Source organism: Emiliania huxleyi (assembly GCF_000372725.1).
Source record: "Emiliania huxleyi CCMP1516 unplaced genomic scaffold EMIHUscaffold_1, whole genome shotgun sequence".
NCBI classification, from domain to species: domain Eukaryota; phylum Haptophyta; order Isochrysidales; family Noelaerhabdaceae; genus Emiliania; species Emiliania huxleyi.
The window spans coordinates 949,075-970,770 of NW_005202428.1; the positions used below are offsets into that span (position 1 = coordinate 949,075).

The window sequence follows — 21,696 nt, forward strand, 5'->3', positions numbered from 1 at the left end:
GACTCGCAGGAGAGCTTCTCGAGCATGGACGTGGACGGGGTGGAGGAGGCAAGCTCTCGCAGGACACCCTGTCTGGGCAGCCCGACTCGCAAGGCAGCTTCTCGAGTATGGACCTGGACGAGGAGGGCGAGGCGGAGAGCGGCCCTCCCTGCGCCTGACGAGGCGGGCGAGACGAAGGAGGGCGACGGACAAAGTCGCGGCGCAGGGGGTCCGGAAGGCGGCGGGGCTGGAGGGGGCGGCCCCTCCCCGAACCTCGCCCTCGGGCGTGTTAGAGTCGTCGGCCAGGGAGGCAGGACTCCCGCAGGGCACCTTCGGGTGGATCTCAGTAGAGCCGGCAGGCACCCCGAGCTCGCGACGCCCTTCACGACTGGAAGGGCCAGGGAGCGCACGTGCTTTGATCGCAGGGGGCACCATGGAGGGTGCACCTGCGCCACGGAGGCACTCCGGGCGGCGTATGCAATGTGGGGGGAGGGCCGGGGAGATGCTGCCTCGGCGCGCGCTGCCGCGACGCGGCACGGAGTCGACCGGGCCACGCCGGCGAGGGAGATGCGCTCCAGCGAGGGTCGCGTCCTTGAAACCGCCGACGCGTTCCTGGACGACAAGGCCGATCGACTCTGGAGGACGCGGTCGGCGGCACTTCGCGAACTGGCACAGAAGGTTCGAGACGGCACGGATCTTGTGCTCCTATGCGCGGGTAGGATTGAGTCCTGTCACGGCGATCTGCTGAGGAAGGGGATCCTAGCCGTAGCGGCGCAACTCGAGGCCACCAGCAAGAGGAAGCCGCGCTCCGACAAGGGCAAGCCGAGGGGTCCTCGGGGGCCCAGGGCCGATTCGGTGGAGACGGCGGCCCGCATGGGGGTGCTGTCGACCTTCTACCTCCGGCACGCTTATGGACGGGACAGTCGGGGGCTGCATGAAGAGGACGGGGTGCTCTCCGCGAACGGGGGGGTGCTGTGCGCAGGGTGCGGGGAGGCGCAGGACCGCGCTGCGGCTCGGCTACCGCGCGCTCGACTCGGCCTACATCTACGGCGGAGAGAAGACGGAGCCGGAGACGGGTGCGGCCCTCGCCGCCGCGCTGGAGGCGGGCGAGGCCAATGGGTCCTCGGAGAGGGTACCCTGGACGGGCGGGGCCTCTATTCGCCAGGGGCCGTGTATTTAGGTATGTTGTGGCTCGCTCAGTGGCGGGAAGAATTCGCACCAGGGCGTCGGAGTCAGTCGCACGTTCAGCCATCTGCATTCTTTTTGGGGTGCCTAATGCGTGTCTTCATTGACAGAGATTCCCGCGATGCTGGCGCTTCGTAAGAGAGCCGTCTCCTGCGACGAGCAGAAGCCGGCCGCGCAGCGGCAGCGCCGCGCGTCGCACGCGCATTCTTACGTATTGCCGCAGTTCTCTCCCATCACCGACCTCGCTCATCTCGAACTGGCGCGACGCCGCTCGAACGCACCGCCTCTTGCACTTCGCCACGCCTCCGCACACATGAGGCCTCCGGCACTGCGGGCATCCTTACGGCGCGGTCTCCTCCTCCCGCGCAGGATCTGGATGCCCTGGCCATGTCGCTCTCAACCTTCGACATCCATGCCGACCTCCTCGCTCTCGATGGCACAGGCGAGGTCGCCTCTCCTCGCATGAGCGCCTCTACGGCCTCATACTCGGAGTCGGACGCCACTTGATGGGTGTGTATCGACCTAGATATACGCCTCCCCTAAGTTTCTCCGAGACCTCGCAAGCGGCCGGTTATTCACAGCAGGGCAGTGTGGGTTGGGCCGGGCAGGGCAGTGTGGGTTTCACACCCGGGGCAGGTAGGGGATCGGGCGAGGCAGTGTTGTGCGGCAGTGCGGGCAGGGCAGTACGGCAGGGGAGGGCAGGGCAGGGCAGGGCAGGTCATAATCGCAGGGCTGAGATTTGGGATCTCGGGTGGTGAAAAAAGGGTTTAATATAACAAAATAAAAGTTTTCAAAAGCGGCGCAAGTTACGCGGCGAGAAAGGGGCGGCGTGCGGCGGCGACATTGGGTATTGAGCACTTGAGCACTGGATAGGGTCGATTCCGCACGGTATGGGACCCCTCGATCGTCTCGCCCTCCCTCACTGGTGTGTTCATTGGGGGGGGGTCATAACAAACACGGTACAGGATCGAGGTGCACGCTGCCAAAGCAGTGTCGTCCCCCCTCTCCCCGACGGCGATGGCGGTGTGACCGATCGAGCTACAAGAGGAGCTTGTTCAGCAGGATCCGGGGTAGTGATTGGGTATTCAATTGGAATTGCTGATGCTGTGCGCTTCTTCCTCTGTCGCGTCGCTCTCCTCTGCCTCGTCCTGCGACGCCGCCGCCGCCTGCCGTTCCCTTGTTCTCGCGGCTTCTTTCGCCTTTCGGCGCAACTCCGCCCTCCTCGCGGCAAATCTTGGCCCCTCGAGTCTATCGAGCTCTCCTCGAGCAAGGACAAGTCTTCTGACGCCCACTGCGATCATTTGCCACCCAGTCATGTCGTTGCTCAGGTCCACTCTCTCTTCGAACACTTGTGCCTCCACGGATGATGCCGGCGCTGGGGTCCCCTTCGTGTTTTTTGTGCGAGGAGCACTTTAGGCTGAATATACTTTTCCTCTCGCACCCCGTCTCTTTCCCTTTCCTTTTTTCTCTACAGTTCCGGACGGGCATTAAGAACCTCTAACGTTAAGAACCTGAGGCTCATATTTCGGCCGGATCCCTAAGAACTCCCTAAGAACCTGAGGCTGGGCCAACGCCTGCAGCCGGCGCCCCTGCCCCCGCGGCCGCAGCCGCAGGGGCAGCTCACGGCAGCGAATGACTCTCTTGTCACGCCATGCGCGAACTTACTGTTCCAAACTTCCAAACTGTTTTAAGACCCATTTATTGATTTTTAATCGAAGCCGAAACGGTTTAAAAAACCATCCACCCGGTTAAGAACCTGAGGCTCGGCCCCCGACGGACCGCCGACTTAGCTAAGAACCTGAGGCTGGGCGAAGAACCTGTGCGTTCTTAATGCCCGTCCGGAACTGTACAGCACCCTCTCGTTTCCTCTCTATTTTCCCGGGGAAACCATCAAATTTTCCGGGCTCTGAGCCGAGTCTGAGGCTGGTTTGGGGCCGGCGAAATACCGGGTATTTTGCGGGTATACCTGGAAAACCCCGGGTATACCTGGAAAATACCCTGCGACCGCCTGGCTGGGTATCGTGCCGATTTCCTCAATTTTGCCTCAGATTTTGCCCCAGACCAGCCAGCTCTCAGACTCAGGGAAACTCGCGAGTTTCCAGAATGGAGCACCAAACACCCTCTGTTTTCCCTGGAAATTTCCGGAAACGCAAAGTGCTGGGGACCCTCTGTTTTCCTTTTTGTTTTCCGGAAAAGTATATGCAGGCCAAGGAAGGAGCACTTGAAGACCCACTTGTCGCAGCGCATTTTCTTTACCATCGAAATTCTTTTCCCGGTGTACCTGTGTTAGTGCCAGTGCGCGCCAGTCCCGTGCCCAGTGTCGTGCGAGGGAGTTTTGTCGTAAAATTCCTTTGGTTTTTTGTTTTTCTTTCCGCCACATAATGGCCTCGCCAGCCCGCCTCAGCGCCGCGCCCCGCACGCCGCCTCCTCCGTCGACGGAGCGCGGCGGCGACGTCCCTGCAAGCATTGAGAAGGCCGCCAAGGATGGCCAAGCGGGAGCGGTGCTGGCGTGGCTCGACGGCGGCGGGTGGGTCGACGCGACGTTCGAGTACACCTTTGAGGACGGCCCTCGTGAGAGCGGCATGACGCTGCTGATGATCGCAATGGCCCATGGCCACGCGGAGCTGGCCGAGGCGCTTCTGCGGCGCGGCGCAGATGTCTCGTTGCAGCACAGCAACGGTGGCACCGCGCTGAGCCTTGCCGCCGCCAACGGCCACAAGAAGCTGGTCGAGCTGGCACTGCGGCACGGCGCGGAGATCGATCAGAAGAACAACAACGGCTGCACTGCGCTGATGGACGCCGCCTACAAGGGCCACGAGCGGATTGTCGCCACGCTGGTCCGGCTCGGCGCAGAGATCAACCTGCGGGACAAAGACGGCGACACCGCCCTGATTTTCGCTGCTTATCACGGCCATCCCACCGTGGTGCTCCGCTTGCTGCGGGCGGGCGCAGACATGAAGCTGCGCGACGTGTACGGTGAGACGGCGGTGCAGATCGCCAAGGAGAAGGGCCACAGCGAGTGCGTCGAGGCTTTCAGGACGTATCTCGGCGAGGTGACGGCAGCTCGCAGCAAGGCGCCGTCGGCCGAGGCGGGTGGCGCAGGGGCGGGCGGCGCACCCGCAGGCGAGGCGGAGGCGGGCGCCAGTGCTGCGGCCTCCGCTTCGAGCGGCGAGGGCGGCGCAGAGACCGCGCCGGGCAGCGAGGCGGTGCCAGAGGAGGTCGTGCTAGCGGCTGAGCGAGGCGAAGAGGCGGCGGTGCTGGCGTGGCTCGACGGCGGCGGGTGGGTCGACGCGAGATACGAGTACACCTTTGCTTGCGGCTCTCGTGCGAGCGGCATGACGCTGCTGATTATCGCCGCCTTGAACGGCCACGAGAAGCTGGTCGAGCTGGCATTGCGGCACGGCGCGGAGATTAATCAGGGAGACTGCGTGAACGGCTGCACTGCGCTGATGAACGGCGTGGGCCGCGAGGGGGTGGTCGACATTTTGATCCGGCTCGGCGCAGAGATCAACCTGCGGGACAAAGACGGCGACACCGCTCTGATGTTTGCCGCCTTGTTTGGACAACCCGCGGTGGTGTGTCAGCTGCTGCGGGCGGGCGCAGATGCGACGCTGTGCTCTAAGCAGGGCAAGACCGCGCTGCAATGTGCCAAGGAGAAGGGCCACGCCGAGTGCGTGCGCGTCCTCGAGGAGCGTGCGGCGGCCAAGGCGGCGGCCGAGAAGGCGGCGAAGGAGGCGGCGTGGGCTGCGGGTGCGGCGGAGAGGGAGGCGGAGAGGGCGGCGGCGGAGAAGAAGGCGGCGCGGCACGCCGAGGAGCTGCTGGCGGAGGTCGAGGCGGAGAAGCGCGCCAAGGGCAAGAAGGGCAAGAAGAAGAAGAAGGGCGGAGGGGCGGGCGGGGCGGGGCCGTCGCAGGAGTCCGAGGCGCCGGCAGAGGGTGCCGAGGCGCCGTCGGAGGCAGCCGAGGCCGCAAAGAAGGCCGAGGAGGAGAGAATGATCAGGCTTCTCGAGAAGTGTCACGAGGAGAGGATGCGGTTCAGCATCACGGCGGAGAGCCAGGCGGCGGCGTCGGCAGAGGTGGCGCAGGCTGTGCGCTTGGACGCTGAGGCGGACGAGGCGGAGGAGGAGGCCGAGGCGGACAAGGCGGAGGAGGTGGCTGCCGTGGCGGCGCTGGCAGCTGCCGAGGTGGCGAGGGCGGAGGCCAGGGCGGCGCATGCGGAGGCCAGGGCGGTGCATGAAGAGGCCGAGGCTGCGTTTGAGAAAATCAAGGCCGCGCGGGAGGCGGCGGCGGCGGCACTGAGCGGGACCGGGTCGGCGCTGGAGGGGAGCGAGACAGCGCTCGAGGAGGCGGCGGCTGCTGCGGAGGCGAGGGGTGCCGCTGCGGCCGCGTCGATGGCCAGGGCGGTTGCAGCCAGGATGGCGGCGGATGTGGCCCAGGAGCGCTCATAGAGAGCTGCCCCTGCCGAGAGGCCACGGCCGCTGAGACTCAACATTTCTTGTGCGAGCGCTGCCTCATTCAGCGCGGCGCGGGCGGGGGATCGATGTGTCTGGAGGGAGGGAGTGGGGTGCAGGAGCAGGTCTGCTGGGGCGTCCCTTGAGGAGTTGTCTGTTTTCTTTCTTTCTTTTGGCTACAGCGGGGACTATCGCTTTCGCTACGCGCCATGGAAGACAAGAGGACGTTGAAAAGTGCAGCTGCTGCTGTTCGAATCGTTCGGCGGGTTCGGGAAGGGGGTCCGCGAGAACCGAGATCCTCTCTGGAAGGCGGCGCGGACGCGTGCTACGGAGGTGGGCGAAGCCAACCTGCTGGTCGTTGACACGACCATGATCGACCCGGGTATCACGCTCGCCGCATTTAGGGCTTGACGAACGCATTCGAGCTTTCTCCATCCACGATCGTCAACGCGGGGGAATCGCTCAAAAAGAAAAACAAAGCCACGGTCAAGTCGATTGAAGAACATCACACGCAATGGGGTTACGAAGTCTCGGCACGGATGTTTGATTCCACACGCATCCTGATCACACAGCGAGAGCATCCTGAGTGTGTGAAACTGGCGCAGCGATTTTCTGTTTTGCTCCCTTGCAGTAAGCGGGGTCCACTGCTCTCGGTCGACGGCTCGTACTCCGCTCCCCGTGAGTCTAGCTGTGAGTGGGGGGGGGGCGTCCACCGGCTCGTCAAGGGCCCTCAAACGTCGACGTGTGAGAGAGTTTCGTCATAAAATTCTGAAAGAAACAAAGAAAATTCAAGAGAACAAAAAGCCCAAACCAGCTAACCAGGGGATCGGCGGCGCGGCACGCTCTCTTTTTTTAACACGCTCAATTGTTAGATGTTACATGTAACAGCTAACACCCCCAAGCGTAAGCGTCCTAACACGCGCGCGTATGGTATCCTCGTCGACGTCATTCGGTGTGGGTGTGGCGTGTGCTGGGTTCCTTGCCACGGGATCTACGGCTCTACCACCAATTAACACAACAACGGCTGTAATCGGCAGCCGGCGCGCGAGGCGCGTCCAGTCTAGAGGGGACGGGCACAAAGAGGTGCGGGAGGGTCGTGGTGACGTTGCGCACACACCAAGAACAAGCGCGCGGTCGCGAGAGCCGGACTCGCGCTGCGGCAGGATCCCTCGGACTTTCTCGTCCAGAAAGATCAGAGCAGCAGAAGCCGGACGGAGTCGACTCGGCGGAGCGGCTGCCGCCACCACCATCGCGGTCAGCGAGCGACTTTCAGTAGGTGCCTCCCCACTCGAAGCCCGCGGGCGGAGGCATCTCCACCTCTCGCACGCGCGCCTGTTTTGCGCCAATGCGAGCGAGCCGCGAGGCGACGCTCGCAGTCGGGGGCGGCGGCGGCGCGGCCGGCGGCGGCGGCGGCGCCGCGGCCCGAGCCGCCGCCGCTGCCGCCTTGGCCTCGGCTGCCGCAGCGGCGAGCGAGGTTGCGGCGCGGGGGGGTGGGGCGCGCGGCACGGCGGCCGTGGCCCCGCCAGCGGAAGCCGCGCCGGGCGCGATCGGCTTGCAGGCCGTGACGAGGCCGAAGCGGATGGTGCCCTTCTTCTGGCCGCGGATCATGAGGGGCATCACCAGCGCGCCGCGCAGGGTGGACCAGCCCGAGCGGAAGAGGCCTGGAGGCCGAGCGGAGGGCGTGAGGGCAGCCCGTGCACCGCATTCCGGCGAGAGCTCGAGGGCGGGAGGTACGGGTGCAGGTGCAGGTGCGGTGGACACCCGGCTCGAGGGGAAGAGCGCCTCGAGTGCCCCCCTCCCCGGAATACACGGAGCTGCGTTCCGCATCTAGCGGGACGGGCCGAGGATCGACTTTGGCCGGAAGGAGGAGGCGATCACCGCGGGCCAGAAGCGGGCGACGTTGCTCGTCCAGTCGTCGCGCCGCATGCCGCCCATCCCCTTTGCGGTGAGCAGCCGCGTGTAGTCCGCGACAGAGCACCAGCGAGGGAGGTAGTAGGCCCTCGAGATGCGGCGAAGCAGTCTCTGCTCCTCGGGGCGGAGCTCCGCCTGCGCAGGTGCGGACTACTCACCCGCGCGGCTCGGGCAGTGCGATGCTCGGGGGAGTGTGAGGCTGGGGTGCGCTCGTCGGCGCCGTCCGAGCCTGTGCCGCGTCTTGGTGATCTGGTGCGATCTGGTGCGATCTGGTGCGATCTGGTGCGATCTCTATCTCGGGCGAGCACGCGCCTCGCCCGCGACCAGGTCTCTGTGCGTCCAAGCGACAAGGATCAGCCGGCCGCCTGCGGGAAATGTCCGGCCATGTCTGGGGACAGTTTCCGGCCAGCGTCCAAGCGACGAGGAAGAGGACACCCGGGCGGAGGACGCGGGTGAGCTCTGAGACGAACTTCTCCTTGTCGGGCATGTGCTCCCCCGACTCGAGCGACCAGACAAGGTCGAACGACTCGTCCGGGAACGGCATCTCGAGCGCGTCTGCCACCTGAAAGGAGAGCTGGTCGCCGAGTCCGGCGGCGGCGGAGAGCTCGTTGGCGCGCTTCGCCTGGTACGGCGACAGCGTGATGCCGACGCCGTCGCACCCGAACGCGCGGGCGATGTGGCGCGTCGAGCCCCCGACGCCGCAGCCGACGTCGAGCACACGGCGCGGCACCGCCTCTCCGCCGCCTCGCGCCCACAGGAGCACCTCGTCAATCATGTCGCTCTGCGCCTGGACGTGGTCCTTCCGCTTGGACCCGGCGGGATAGTAGCCGTGGTGCATGTGCTCGCCCCACACGCGCTCCCACAGCGCGGAGCTCCCATCGTAGAACGAGGCGATGCCGCGCTTCAGGTCGGCGCGGCTGCGGTAGCCGTCCTCGGCCGTGGGCTCGGTGAGAGCCGCATCGACGACTGGAGGGCCGGCAGCGGCGGCGACAGGACTGGAGACGAGGCGGGCTCCGACGGGCAGCGCTAGCCGCGGCGAAAGCGTCAGCGGTGTCTCGAAGAAGAGGAACATGGCCCACGGTGTTCTTTTTTCTTTCTTTCGTGCAGTCCGCGCCAGTCCGCGCCCTTGTCGTGCCAGTGTGCTGTGAGAGAGGCTTGTATTTTAAGAATTCTTTCTTTCTCCGGCGCCCATCCTGCGAGTGGCGGTGAGTGGCGGTTTTATTAACGCGGTGAGTGGCGTGCAGTGTTGTGTTCACTAGCTCTGAGTAGAGGCGCGTGTGCAGTTGTAAATAATAAATAAATAAAACGGTCAAACTCTGAGACGAGATGGGATTTAGGGACATGTGTCCCCGCCCTGCACGATCTTTGTGAGGGATCTTCAATCCGTGTCCCCTCACCCCTCGTCACAAACCCGACATGGAAGAGCGGCAAGAGTTGGGGCTGCGGCTACGGCTGCGGCTACGAGAGGGGCCGGGGTCGCGGGAGAGCCGCTGCGCCGCGTGGACGCGCCTACACCGCTCTTGCTCCGCTCGCCACCTCTCGCAAAGGATTAAAGTCATAGCCATCACCTCCTCCGGCAAGTCCTTTTCGCCTATCTTGCCGTCCCTCCAATCCTGGAAGAGCTCGTCGTCATAGCCGTATTGCATCACAGCCTGCTGCACTGCGTCGTGTACAACCCCTGCCACCCTATCCCGCGCCTCGGCGTCGGAAAAGTATTGGTCGAGCTCGGAGTCATACTCGGAAGCAGGCGCAGACGGCCGCGGTGATTTGGCAGGCGGCGAGGAGGGGGAGGGGGAGCGCGGCGGTGCGCGCTCGTGCCTCCCGCTGGTGCCAGAAGGGCCAGCGCCCAGCGCGCTCAGCCTGTTCTTGTTCACCTTGGGAGAGGGGGATGGGGGTCCACCTCCCTTGGGTGCGGGCTGGCGGTCAGGCTTGCGCTTGACCGCCTTGCCCGGCGGCTTGCGGCCATGGTTCCTCATGGTGAACCTGTCCGGCATGCCGCCCTTCCCAACCCTGGTCCACCCCTCGGGCGACTCGTTGGGCTGGGGTTGCTGCACCTGTTGGTGCTGCGGGTGTGCCTGTGTTGTGTGTATCGCAGACGCAGTGTTAATTTAAGGGGAAACCCGGTACGCGGGGCCAACCCTCGGAGACCCGTGTTTAGTTTATGGCCCCTTCCCTGCGAACGCGCACCCCCCAGGGCTAGGGCTCTCTAGCCCGTAACCCGATGCCAATCATCCGGCCCGCTGGGTGCGCTTCTCAGTCCCCGGCCCGCTGTGGCGGGGTGTGCGGTTATACTGACTGCACTCCAAGTGCTCCAAGTGCGGGCACGGGACTGGCGCGCACTGGCACTAACGAGAAATAGCGCGGTGGTCCAAGTGGTCCAAGTGCTCCCACACGCTGCGGGCGTCGAGGGGGTGGGCGGACGAGACAACGGGCCGTCTGCTGCCAGTTGTTCACCGCGCTTGACCGCCCGCACAACTGCGTGGGCACGCTGGGACGCTCTCGGACTACCCTTTGGGAAAGAAATCTCCGAGCTAAGAAATCGGTGCTTAGGAGGAGGACTACGAGATTGGCGGGAGAACGCACGACGACGCCAACACCGACAGCTCCAGGCCGCCGACGAGGGAGCAACGAAGTTCGCTGCTGCTCAGTCTGCAAAAGGACGGAGCGGCGCCGGCGCGAGCAGCGACGGCGGACCTCCGTGCGGCCAAGGCGCAGCTGAGCCACGCCACCGCCGCCAAGTCGGATCTGCAGGAGCGGCTTGTGCGCGCAGAGGCCGTGGCGGAGCATGCAAAGCAAGCCGCCGCGAGCGCCGAGGAGCTGCGCAGGAAGCAAGAGTCGGAGGCACTGCAGCTGATTCGTGCGAGGGATGAGCTGGACGACCTTCAGTCGGCGAAGGATGAGGAGATCTCGGAGATGAATGACCAGCTCTACGAGAAGACGCAGCTGCTTGAGGCGGCGGAGGAGACCGTGGCTGCGTTGCAGGCGGAAGCACACACGTTGAGAGAAGAAGTTGAGGGCCAGAGGAGCGCCACGGCGCAGGTGCAGAGGTTGCAGCAGGAGCTAGCAGAGGAGAGGGAGGAGAAGGAGCGGCTGAGCAGGCTTCTCCAGCAGGCGATTGGATGAGGAGACATGTTCACTGCCACAGTAGTCTCCATCGTGGTGGCTGATGCCGAGCCGGGAGAGGAGCGAGAGCTCCCAGCGACGCGCGTCGCAGCGTCGGCCGCGCGCTCCCCCCCCGCCGCGCGCCGCGTCCCCCGCTCGGCGCTCGGCGTTGCACTCGCCCAGCTAGAAAATCTATCTCTGCCTCGTCGGGATCCACGGGAATCGGGATGTGCTTCATGGTGTGTGTGTGTGGTGCAGCGTGGAGCGTGCAGCATACACATACGTAACGATTCGGAGTTTGTTTTCAGACTCATTCTCAACTCTTAAGTGGCAGTGTGTGTGGGGGACACCGGCCGACACCGCTCACCGCACACCGGCTGCTCTGTTGCTCTCACTGCTCACCACGCCGCCGCGGTCCCCGCTAAATAAATAAATAAAACGGACACCTCTACTGTGAGATGGGTAAAAAGGAACAGGTCCCCGCCCTTGCGATGTTTGTGCAGGGTTCTTTGTGGGTGTGGTCCCCGCTGCGCGACGAAGCTCGAAGGGGATCACATTACACGCACGTACGTAGACCGTGGAATGCGGAAACACTCTGAGCTCGCAACACACACAGGGAACACTCAGCACACCCTCACGAGGCCCTTAGCTAAACTTACGTTTGCACAGGCTGCGGAGGCTGGCCAACCACCGACGGTCGTGCCCCCCTTTTCCTTGCCGCCGCCGCCGCCGCCAACTCTTGCGCGCATTCGAGTCGCCTCAACGCGCGGCGATGCTCGTCGCTATACTCGATCACAGTTGCGGCGCCGGCGGCCCGCAGGGAGGCGTGCAGCGCAGCCAGCTCCGCAGGGGCGAGCCAGCCTCGCGAGCCGGCGACGGCGACGAGGGCGTCGCTCGCGCGGCAGAGCGTGCGGGCAAGGGTTGCGTCCCGCACGCCTGGCAAGAGCACCTCGACCGCCTCGATCGCCTGCAGCGCGCCTCTTCGCTCGGCGCTGCAGAAGAGGTCGGTGCGCCCCAGTTTGGCGCGGCGTGCGTCCTCGCACGCCAGGGCGGAGAGGGCGGCCGCACACGCGCACAGCACGGCGGGCTGCGACCGGTGGACGCGCAAGGAGAGCCAGAGGAGGGGCAGGAGCTCGGCTTGCGCGAGGGTCGGCGTCAGCGAGTGGATCAGCGGCGAGGGCGAGGCGGCGTCCGCGGCGGCGTCCGCGGCGGACGCCGTTCCCGGCGCGCCGAGCAGAGCGAGCACTGCGCGCCAGCCGCACATGCTCACGGCGGCGTCGGCGGGCGAGTCAGAGCCGTGCTCGGCCACCGCCCGCAGCAGCAAGCGGAGGCCGCCGCCCTCCTCCAGCTGCCGCATCGCCGCCGCATGCGGGAGCAGAGCGCCGAGGGCGGCGCACGCGGCAGCCTGCAGCCTCGACGAGGAAGCGCCCGCAGAGCGGAACCGGTTCATCGCGCCGACGCATGCAGCGGCGGCGCCGGCGGTGGCGAGGGTCTCACCGAGAGCGGGCGAGCGGCGGGCGAGGGCGTGCACGGCACCGCAGCAAGCGAGCTGCAGCCGGAGTGTGCTCGGGTGGTCGAGCATGCCTGAGGTATGAATACACCCAAGTATCGAGGGCGTCGCGTGAGTACAAGGGTTATGAGACGACGAATACAGCGGAGTGCGTGTCCTCTCGAGCGCTCGTCGGAACACACTGATCTGATTCCGCATCTAGGCGCGTGCGCCCGCCACGACGAAGCCGGCCGCGGTGAAGGCAAAGTGAGACGCGACGCCGGCGGGCTCGCGCGAGGCAGCGGTCAGAGCGGCGACCGTGGCGGCCGCGGCGGCGATCAGCGGGGCGGACGGCGCGTGCGCCTGTGGCGCATGTCATGGACGTGTCATGGACGTGTCGCGGAAAGGTCACGGAAAGGTCTCGACCTGACGGCGCGTGCGCCATCGCGTCGCAGAGGCGCTGCAGCGCGCCGCACCGCTCGAGCGCCTCTCGCGCCGCGCCGTGCCATGGCTGGCAGCCTAAGGGAGGTCCCGGTGGCGGTGCGGGCAAGGCTACCTAGGGAGACGCTGGCTGGCGCACGGCGGGCGGGAGCACCACAGCTCAACGCGCACAGGGCGCGGCAGGCGGCGGCGGCAGCCTCGTGGCCAGTGGGCGGCCCCGAGAGGGTGGCTCGCAGGCCGCCCGCCGGCTGCACCGCCCGCCTAAGCGCAGCGGTGAGCGCCTCGGCCGCGCCAGCGACCACGAGCTCCGCCTGCGCGCTGGTCGCCTCTCCTCCCTCTGAGAGGGATGCGATGCGCTCCGCGGCGGCGCGCTGCAGCGCACCATTGGAGAGGTGGGCGCGCAGGATGGCGAGAGCCGTGCGGCTGCCCGCGGTCGGCAGCGCAGCGACGCACTCGGCCGCAGGAGTGGCCGTCGCGGTGAAGGGCGGCGGCTGCAGAAAGGCGAGGAGCGGCGCCGGCGCCGGTGAGCCGGCCGCACGCGCGGTCACGTCGCGTAGGTACTGCTGCAGCTCGTGCCGGCGCAGCAGCTCCGCCCGGGCGGAGAGCAGGCTGAAGGGCAGCGCCGACGCGGCGACCGGGAAGGCGTCGTCGAGCGCGAGGGCCGTGGCGAGTTCGCTGTGAAGCGCGACAAAGTCCGAGTAGCGCCGCTCCGTCTCAAGCGCGCCACCGCCGTCCAGGAGGGCGCGGACGGTGAAGGAACCGAAGCGGGCGCCCGACGAGTCGAGCCGCGTCTGCGCCTGCACGATGGCCACGCGCTCGATGGCGGCGGGCGGCGGCAGCGCCGGCGGTGCCGCTGCTGGCGCGGCCGGAGCTGCTCGAGGTGCAGGGGCTGTGCTGCTCGCCGCCAGGACCTCGTCGAGCTCGTCGAGGAGGCAAAGACCGGAGGACATATCCGTGTTTTGTGTGCGACCAGACCGACAAGGGTCGCACCCCGGGAAAGAATTCTTATCGGCCGGATCGTCCTTACAAGATCCTGCTCGTGCAGGTGGGGACCCTGTCCTTCTCCCACCCCTCATTTGGCGTGCCCCTTTTATTTATTTATTTCTGGCGTGCCGGTTTCTTTTTCTTTCTTTCTGGCGCGCACTGGCACCAAGGAACCTAGGCACCAACACAGGTACACCACGGGGCGACCCATGCGAGAACGGAGAATTTATCCTAGCCCGTGTCGTGTCCAGTTTGGTTAATTGTTTTTACTTTGCCGCCGGGCAGTAGTTACAAATGCTCGGCCGCAGGAGCTCTCGCAAGGCTCCTGCCGTGAGCGCGCGAGACGCTCCGGCGCTCGCAGCGCAGGCTGCTGCCGCCGAGTTGGCGCGGTTGGCGGCACGGCGAGCTGCTCTGCAATCGCAGCCCGTGGCCAGGAAGAATCCGAGAGTCATCCTCCGCCCTAACGAGCCATGGCTTCTGGAGCTGGACGACGACACGTTTGGTGCACTGTGCGCCGCGGTGCTGTGTCCTCTCGACCCAAGAGGCGCCGGCAGGCTTGCCTCGTGCTGCCGCGCCCTACGAGAGCGGCTGCGAGCGCCACTCGCGGCGCTGCAGGCCGAGAACCGCGGCGTGCGGAGCCTTTGCGCCAAGGCGGGCTCCACCTGCGCGGCGTTGCTCGTGGCTACGCGGCTGGTGTGGGGGCAGAGGAGCCTCAGCGATGCAGACGCGGCGGCGCTCGCCTCGCTTGCGCGCAGAAAGCAGCTTGAGCGGCTCACGTACCTCGGCCTCCCTCAGAATCGGATCTCGGACGGCGGCGTGTGCGCGCTGGCGGCGGCGCTCCGCGGCGGCAGCATGCGTCGCCTCAAAGTGCTCGACCTCTCTGGCAACCGCGTCGGGGCGGAGGGCCGGCGGGCGCTCGGAAACGCGCTGGAGGCGCCGGGGGCGCTGCCCTCGCTCATCAGCCTGAGCCTCAACAACGCCGCGGGCGAGCGGCGCCTGACGCTCGAAGAGGCGAAGGTTCTCGCGCAGCAGAGTGCGCACGCGCAGAGGCACAAGCGGCTGCTGAGCGCCAAGGGGCTGGTCCCACAGTGACAGAGTGTGACTCACCAGAGCGTGACGGAGTGCGATCCCTAGGAAAGTATACTACTTCCACTAGAGCCCCCCGTGGTGTTGCGACGCGCCGCCCGCCGGCCGCCGGCGCCGCGGTTATGTGAGCCTCGAGGTGTGGGGTATAAAAGTTGAGAGCAGGGTGTGGGGAGCGCGCCGGGGCGCCTGCACAGGGCGCGGGGCGCGCTATCCTGAGCCGGGACTTGAGCGGGAGTGGGTTTAACAAAATCCGCAGGAACCCACCGCGGCGGCGCGGCGTCGCCGGCGGTCGCGGCCAAACACTGACGACAGAGAGTGTCGCGCGTCCTCGTCACACACCGACGCGCTCCTGGGGCCCTGGGGGCTGGAGTCCGAACGCAACGCCTCTCAGGTGCACGGGTCCCCCGGCCCCCACCCCTTCCCCTCCTGCCGCCCTCGCCCCCGAGGCAAGCATCTTGCGCCCCGTCCCGTCGTCCAGGGAGAGATCGCGCCCCATCCCGCCCCCGACCGACGGCCACCTCGACGCGGATGCGGCGCCTGTGCTGCCCGCAGTACCGCCCACGGGGACCGGTGCCTCGCGTCGGCCGAAGTCGCTTCGCCCGTCTCTCATTCGCCGGGGCGGCCCCCCGGCTCCGACCCCTTGACCGCGTCCTATGCGCACCGATCAGAGGCGAGAGGAGTCGGGGCTGTGCATCGTGAACTAGCACGTCCCGGCCGAGGCTCCGGCAGGGGCGGCGGCGAGGGTGGAGAGGCGGGCGGGGAAGGCGGCGGAGGCAGCCAGTTCTAGGAGGGCGGCGGCGGCGGCGGCGGCGACGGCGGCGGTGAGGGTGGCGGAGATGGTGGCGGAGATGGTGGCGGAGATGGTGGCGGAGATGGTGGCGGTGAGGGTGGCGGTGAGGGTGGGGGAGGGTATGCGTGGCGATGAGAGGTGTCGGCGGGCGGTGCGGATCCTGGTCACTCGAGGAGCGCCCGTCTGCTGATCTCGGCTGATCTCGGCTAATCTCGGCTGATCTCGAGGTCACCTCGAGGAGCGCCTTGCGCTGCCGCTCCTCCTCCTCCTCCGCCGCGACACGAATCGCCTCCTTCTTCGCGGCCTGCGCCCGGCGGAGGGAGGGAGTGTGCTCGGAAGTGCCTCGAGAGTGTCTCGAGAGTGTCTCGAGAGTTGTACGTGTCTCACATCGATGAAGCGTCAACTAGCAGGAGGAGGGAGGAGGAGGCAGGGGTTCTTCCTTCCAGCGCCTGCGTCTTGCGCATCAGCTAACTTGGGCGAGTCCCGGCTAGTCTCCGCTAGTCTCCGCTAGTCTCGGCTATAGTCGCGGCGCCTGCGTCTCGCTCATCAGCCGCGCGCAGTCGGCGGGCGAGAGGAGGAGCACGTCCCCGCCGGCGGGGGGCTCGGACCCTGCGCCCGAGCCGGGGGTGCACGCGCGGGTGAGGGGGGAGCAGCGGAAGACGGCTCCGTGTACATCTATCTCGCCGGTGGAGGTGAAGGCGGCAGGGAGGGTGATGGGAGGATGGGGCGGGGAGGGAGGGTGATGGAGATCAGAGCGGAGAGGCGGCCGACGATGCATCTTGCCTCCTCCCCGCCCCTCCCCCTCCCCCTCCCCCTCTCCCTCTCTCTCTCCCCGGGGGGCGCGCGCCGTCGGCGAGCGGGTGGCACATCTCGCGGTACAGATTCTCGAGCATCGCTCGCTGCGCAGACGGGCCAGGCGGGGGCGTGAGGTGGGGGTCACGGAGAGGCAGCTGGTGAGGGCGTCGGCGGAGGCAGAGGTCGCAAGGGAGTGGCTCGGAGGTGGCTAGCACGACTCTGGCCGCCATCAGGCAAGCGGGCGTGGCACGGCGCGGCTTCTCCCGAGGGTGACCTTCTCCAAGGGTGACCTCGTTCTGACCTCTTTCTCCCCCCAAGGTGACCTGCAGTGTGCCGACCGTGTCGGCGTCCCAGTTCGGGAACTTGGCGCGCAGCTCCGCCGAGCGCGCGGCGGCAGGGGCAGCCCGCTCCGCGAGGAAGGTCAGCTTTCCTGCGCAGCGGCGGCGGCGGCGCGGTGGCGGACCAGGACTGGCCTCTGGCGGGTAGGGCGTCAGAGCGGACGGGCCGAAGGGTGGGCGGGGCGGGCGGTGGCGCCGAGCATGGCAGGCTTCTTGGAGAGCTCGACGGCGGCGTCGGCGAAGCCGGCGGCGGTCACCTCCTCGCCCAGCTTCATCAGCTCGATCGTCTTCTTGAGCTGCTGAATCGCCGGCACACCGAGCGGCTTGTCGTTGACGAGCGCCGTCACAAACTTTGTGAACATGCGCTCGCGAAAGGAGCCCGGCCCCAGCTGCTGGCGGAAGGAGCGGACGGTGGCGGCCATCTCGGCGTCGTTGCCCAGGTACGCCATCATCGTCGCGGCAAAGTCGGCCAGCAGCTGCTCCACCTTCTGCTTGTACAGCCGCTTGGACTGGATGCCGACCGCAGCCGCCGTCGCGAGGACCGTGAGGCCGATGAAGGGCGTGCGAGCGCGCTGCGCGAGGCTCGGCGGCTCGGGCACCGCGGCGCTCGGGGGCGGCACCCCCACCGCGGTCTCCGACTCCTGCTGCTGCTGCGGCGCGGTGAGGCTGCCGACAGCAGAGCGTTGAGCCACGAGCTCGACGCGCACCCGCGGCGCCGGTTCGTCCGAAGCGGCCATTCGCAAGAGCGGACGGCTCTGCTGGCGCGACAGCTCGAGCGGCACAGTCGGCGACGCCGACGGCAAGAAGGCGGCCGACGCCGTGGAAGACGCGAGCCAGAACGAGATCATTGCCAAGCGCGCGACACTCTGCAATTTTTTTTTATTTTTATTTATTTAATAATATATAAAAAATTTAATAAAATAAAAAACTATTAGCAACTCCTCCGCGCGGCGACGAGGCAGCGAGACGATGAGATGCGTCGCAAAGATTCTCCCGAACACACAATTCATGGTGCACTGCTGACAGGGGCGGCCGGCGGCGGCGGCGCGGTCGGCGGACGTGGCTGCGGTGCCGTCGTCGCCGGGGACCCCGCGGCGGGGGCTGGCAGCGCCGCCCGCTCCGGCTCGGACTCCATCTTGGACGCCTAAAACCGGCTCGTGAGGTGGGTGCCGGTGTGATCGATAGCGCGGCCTAGCGTCCTCACCTCGAGGGGCGGAATGGAGAGAGTCGATGAAGACGCCGACGCCCCGCTCGACCGGAGCGGCTGCGGCTTGAGCTCACGGAAGATCCAAGCCACACACGCCTCTGTGCCGAACTCGTGCAGCGCTGCGCGCACGGCGTGCGAGGTCGGATAGCCCATCGCCCGCAGGGAGTGAACCACGGCCGGGTCAGGGACGAGCTGAACGGTGCCCGGGGCGGAGGCCGGGTCATGCGCGATCTGCACCTGCGAGCCGGGCATGCACTCGGCAGGCAGAGCTCGGAACCAGATGGACGTGCCGTTTGGCGCTGCGATCGTCAGCTGCTGCCCGAGTACCGCATCGGGAGGTATCGTCGCAAAGAAGTGGGACTGCTGCGGGGACTGTGGCTGCGGCTGCGGCTGTACTGGGGCCTGCAGCTGCGGTGCCGTGGCCGGGCTCTTGACCGCGTCAGAAGCGGAGGCAGCGGCCGCCTCGATAGCGGCCCGAAGCGCTCGCTGCGAGAGGCGGAACCCGCGCTTGGTCCGCAGGACTCGCAGCGTGTCGCCCGGGTCCGCACCTGCGTCGAGCAGCAACTTCACGCACTTCGCGTGCCCGGCGGCGGCGGCAGCGGCGAGCGCGTCGCACGGGCGGCGGCCCGACGCGGTGGGTCGCGTGTCCACAGACGCGCCCGCCTGCAGCAGCTGCCTCACGGCGTCCGCACGGCCCTTCTTGCTCGCGATGAAGAGCGGCGTGCGCGCCCGCTCCATGGCCGACTCGGCCGGCATCTGCCAGTTCACAGGCGAACCCCCTTTCAGATGCGGCTGGAGGTCCTCGCCTCGAGCCGCCGCCCAGTAGAGGCGCGCGCCTTGAGCCGCCGCGACTTGCAGGTCAACCAAAGCAGCCGCCTCCTCCGCCTCCGCCGCCGCCGCCACCCTCCTCACCTCCTCTGCCTCCGCCGCCGCCTCCGCCGCCGCTGCTGCCTCCACCACCCTCCTCACCTCCTCTTCCTCCGCCGCGTCCGCCGCCGCCGCCGCCGCCGCCGCCCTCCTCACCTCCTCTCCCACCGCCGCCTCCGCCACCTCCGCCGCCGCCGCCACCCTCCTCACCTCCTCTTCCACCGCCGCCGCCTCTTCCGCCTCCGCCGCCGCTGCCACCTTCCTCGCCTCCGCCGCCTCCGCCGCCTCCACCACCGCCAGCAACGACGTCTCGTCGACACCACCCGCCGCCTCTGCACACGCCTCCTCTGCCGCCTCCGCCGACGTCTCCGCCGCGAAGCGCCTTGCTATCTCCAACTCAAAGGGCTCAACTGCTAGTGCGGCCGGAGCTGCCAGCCCAAGTGGTGGACCCCGTTCGAGGAGACGCGACCACGCAGCAGAGCGGGTCCGCAAGGACCAAGCAGTATCTTTCGTATCAGCCAAACGGGGGCACGTTCAACCAGCTCTTTCAGCTCAAGACGGCAGTCCAAATGGCGCGTACTGCGGGAAGGACCCTGATCCTGCCACCCGTGCTGTCCACCTCGATGCCAATCTTTGCCGCATGGAGAGATGCGCCGACGGCGCCCCGGACCTGCACCGCGGAGCTGGCCAACACCCCGACAGTGGATTTCGCGGGGAGTCCGCACATTCCGCTCGAATCGTTGATCGAGACGGGCAAGCTCGGGGTGGCGACTATTGCACATGACGAGGCCCTTGCGCTTCTCCCCAGGCTGACGAAGCTGTCGCTGGCGTGGTCGCACAGGTGCAACACGAGGTGGTCGTTCCCGCAGAAGGTGTTCAACTACTCGGCCGCGAGACGAGTCCCGCCACGCGCGCAGTACGCGCTCTGCAGGGCGGAGCCAGAGTGGAGCAGGCAGTGCTACCCGTACTTTGAGGCGACTGACCCCGCCAATCGGCCAACGAGCCAGTACATCGCGGTTCGCAGCATGTGCTGCTTGGTCAACCCTACGTCCTATGTTGACGTGCTACAGTTTGGCACCCTCCCTTTCACCACCCGCGACGGGGCGTTCTTTCCGGGGTTCAAGCCCACAGCGCCCATCCACTCCGCCGCTGCCGAAGCAATGAGGCGAATACGCTCCTGGAGCGGCGGCTACCATTGCGTGCAGCTGCGCCTCTCGGGATCCGAGTGGGAGCAGGAGCGGTCGCCCTTCATCCCAAGACGCGCCGCCACCCTCGCGCGCGGGCTCAGTTTCGTCAAGACGTTGCCTGCTGATGGGGCGCCCGTGTATGTGTGCACAGACAACATCAAGATTGCACAAACCTTTCTCTCGAAGCACGAGCCCTCGCGGCGATTTGTGTACGGCTCAGAATTTCAGGAGCTGAAAGCGACGCTCCCGTACCCGCAGCAAGTAGCACTCTTCGATGCGATCGTGTGCAGCGGGGCGCTGGAGGTCTCGGTCAGCAACGGATCGTCGCTGGGCGCGTACGTGTGGTTCAAGCACCATCGCAACCATGTCGAAAAGAGCGGACAATCGAGACCCGGAGAACAACCCCAACCTGCCGCGCAAAAGCCCAATAATGTTGCACGTGGTGCGTGAGTAGTATGTTAAAACTAAGTTACTGCTAAATAAATTAAAGGGACACGCCAAAACTAACGTCTCTGTCCGTGCCATTTGATTGCTAAGTCCTCTTTTTCGGCTGAAAAAGAATTTACGCGCGTGAAAAAGAAATTGCTCTGGCGTGCCTATCTTTGCATCGCACCCCCCCACACCGAGACGGCAATGATTTTGCTCTCTGCTTTCCCGATGATGCTGCAGCCCGCCGCGCGGCCGGCGGTCGTGCGCGCGCCCTCTCGCTGCACGCCGCCAGTCCGCTGCCTGTCGGAGATGGAGTGGCGGCGGCAGCAGGACGCAAAGACCAAAAGGCAGGGCGCTGATGCAGCCGCGCCGAGTCCGGTGAATGGCACGGCAACGCCGCGGCGGGCGTCGAACCTCGCAACCGACGTGGACAAGATTGAGATGTTTGGCGCCGTGGGCGGCGGCACCCTCACTCGTCAGGACCTCGAGGACTCGCGCAAGAACATCAACCCGGTCGGTTTAGCCGAGGAGCGGCTGACGGCGGTGCTGGACGAGGCGGGCGGCGTGCCGCCGGAGGCGGCGGTCAGCTTGCTTAAGCTCGCGATCCGCGACGCGACGCAGGCCGGCGTGCACGAGCGCTCGCCGCAGATGCGGAAAGCGCAGCAGCTGCTCTCTGCGATTGCGCTCGCCGCGTCCGCTGCTCCGGGCAAGGTGGCGGACGCGGCCGAGCAGGAGAGGGAAAGTAAGCTGGGCGCGCTATTTGACGAGGGGTATTCCTTTGACCTGCCTGACGAGATCTGAGGTAGGCGAGAAGGCACCGGGAGAAGAGGCCACCGCTTTTCTCACTGCTTTTGGCGTGCACGTGACTGTCGGGGCGTGCGAGAGTAGAGGAGTAGTAAGGAACTGTGCTCTTGAACACTAAGATTGGTATTGAACATATTGAACACTAAGGATGTTTACACGTGGCAGCGTGCCGGGAAGCGGTTACGCACAAGGACGGCGCAGCGCGCGGAGCTCTGTGGGCCACACAGCTCACCTGACACGTGACACCTCTCTGGTGGTGTCTCGACTCGGGGGTCTGCGCGTATGTTGGCCTCGAGGCGGATTGCTCGCTCTCCGCGGCGGTCGACGTGGCCAACACGTCTTAGGCCACCGTGAGGGCAGGTGGCGCGCTACCTGCAGGTCGTGGCCTGGCTGATGACCGGCGCTGATATGTGTGTGGAGTGTGCCGAACGAAATGGCTAAGTCACATGGCTCCAGATTTCTGACACTAACACGCCTGGGGTTACAGTCCTGGGGGCCCACTGCCGCAGTCTGGGCGCTGGGGCAACAAACTCACAACTCTCTATGTGTGGCGCTCTAGAAGTGGCTCTGCGGCTCTAGCCTTAGCCAAGCAGTGGCGGCGCGGCGGTGGGTAGAGCCGAGGTGGCCTCGAATTTGGCATCGGGCCAGCGGGCG

General features: G+C 66.4%; 5 protein-coding genes across 5 annotated transcripts; 3 read left to right on the top strand and 2 right to left on the bottom strand.

The window, feature by feature from the left end:
- Positions 1-546: 546 nt before the first annotated feature.
- EMIHUDRAFT_194077 (hypothetical protein) lies at positions 547-1,671 on the top strand (the record flags this gene model as incomplete). The annotated part of the gene is made up of 3 exons (XM_005794032.1): positions 547-858; positions 962-1,111; positions 1,534-1,671. The coding sequence occupies 3 exons, from the start codon at positions 547-549 to the stop codon at positions 1,669-1,671; spliced, it is 600 nt and encodes a 199-aa protein (XP_005794089.1).
- A 3,482-nt stretch (positions 1,672-5,153) lies between these two features.
- EMIHUDRAFT_94900 (hypothetical protein) lies at positions 5,154-5,609 on the top strand (the record flags this gene model as incomplete). The annotated part of the gene is made up of 1 exon (XM_005794033.1): positions 5,154-5,609. One exon carries the CDS (start codon positions 5,154-5,156, stop codon positions 5,607-5,609), a length of 456 nt encoding a protein of 151 aa, XP_005794090.1.
- Positions 5,610-6,881: 1,272 nt separating this feature from the next.
- On the bottom strand, positions 6,882-8,595 carry EMIHUDRAFT_60986 (hypothetical protein; the record flags this gene model as incomplete). The annotated part of the gene is made up of 4 exons (XM_005794034.1): positions 6,882-7,328; positions 7,491-7,673; positions 7,848-7,888; positions 7,959-8,595. The coding sequence occupies 4 exons, from the start codon at positions 8,593-8,595 to the stop codon at positions 6,882-6,884; spliced, it is 1,308 nt and encodes a 435-aa protein (XP_005794091.1).
- A 5,238-nt stretch (positions 8,596-13,833) lies between these two features.
- Positions 13,834-14,631, top strand: EMIHUDRAFT_94903 (hypothetical protein; the record flags this gene model as incomplete). Its single annotated transcript, XM_005794035.1, has 1 exon — positions 13,834-14,631. The coding sequence occupies one exon, from the start codon at positions 13,834-13,836 to the stop codon at positions 14,629-14,631; it is 798 nt and encodes a 265-aa protein (XP_005794092.1).
- Positions 14,632-15,231: 600 nt separating this feature from the next.
- Positions 15,232-16,313, bottom strand: EMIHUDRAFT_349179 (hypothetical protein; the record flags this gene model as incomplete). The annotated part of the gene is made up of 4 exons (XM_005794036.1): positions 15,232-15,276; positions 15,648-15,719; positions 16,089-16,090; positions 16,283-16,313. Coding segments are annotated over 4 exons (150 nt in total), but the record flags the coding sequence as incomplete, so codon positions are not given.
- Positions 16,314-21,696: the final 5,383 nt, after the last annotated feature.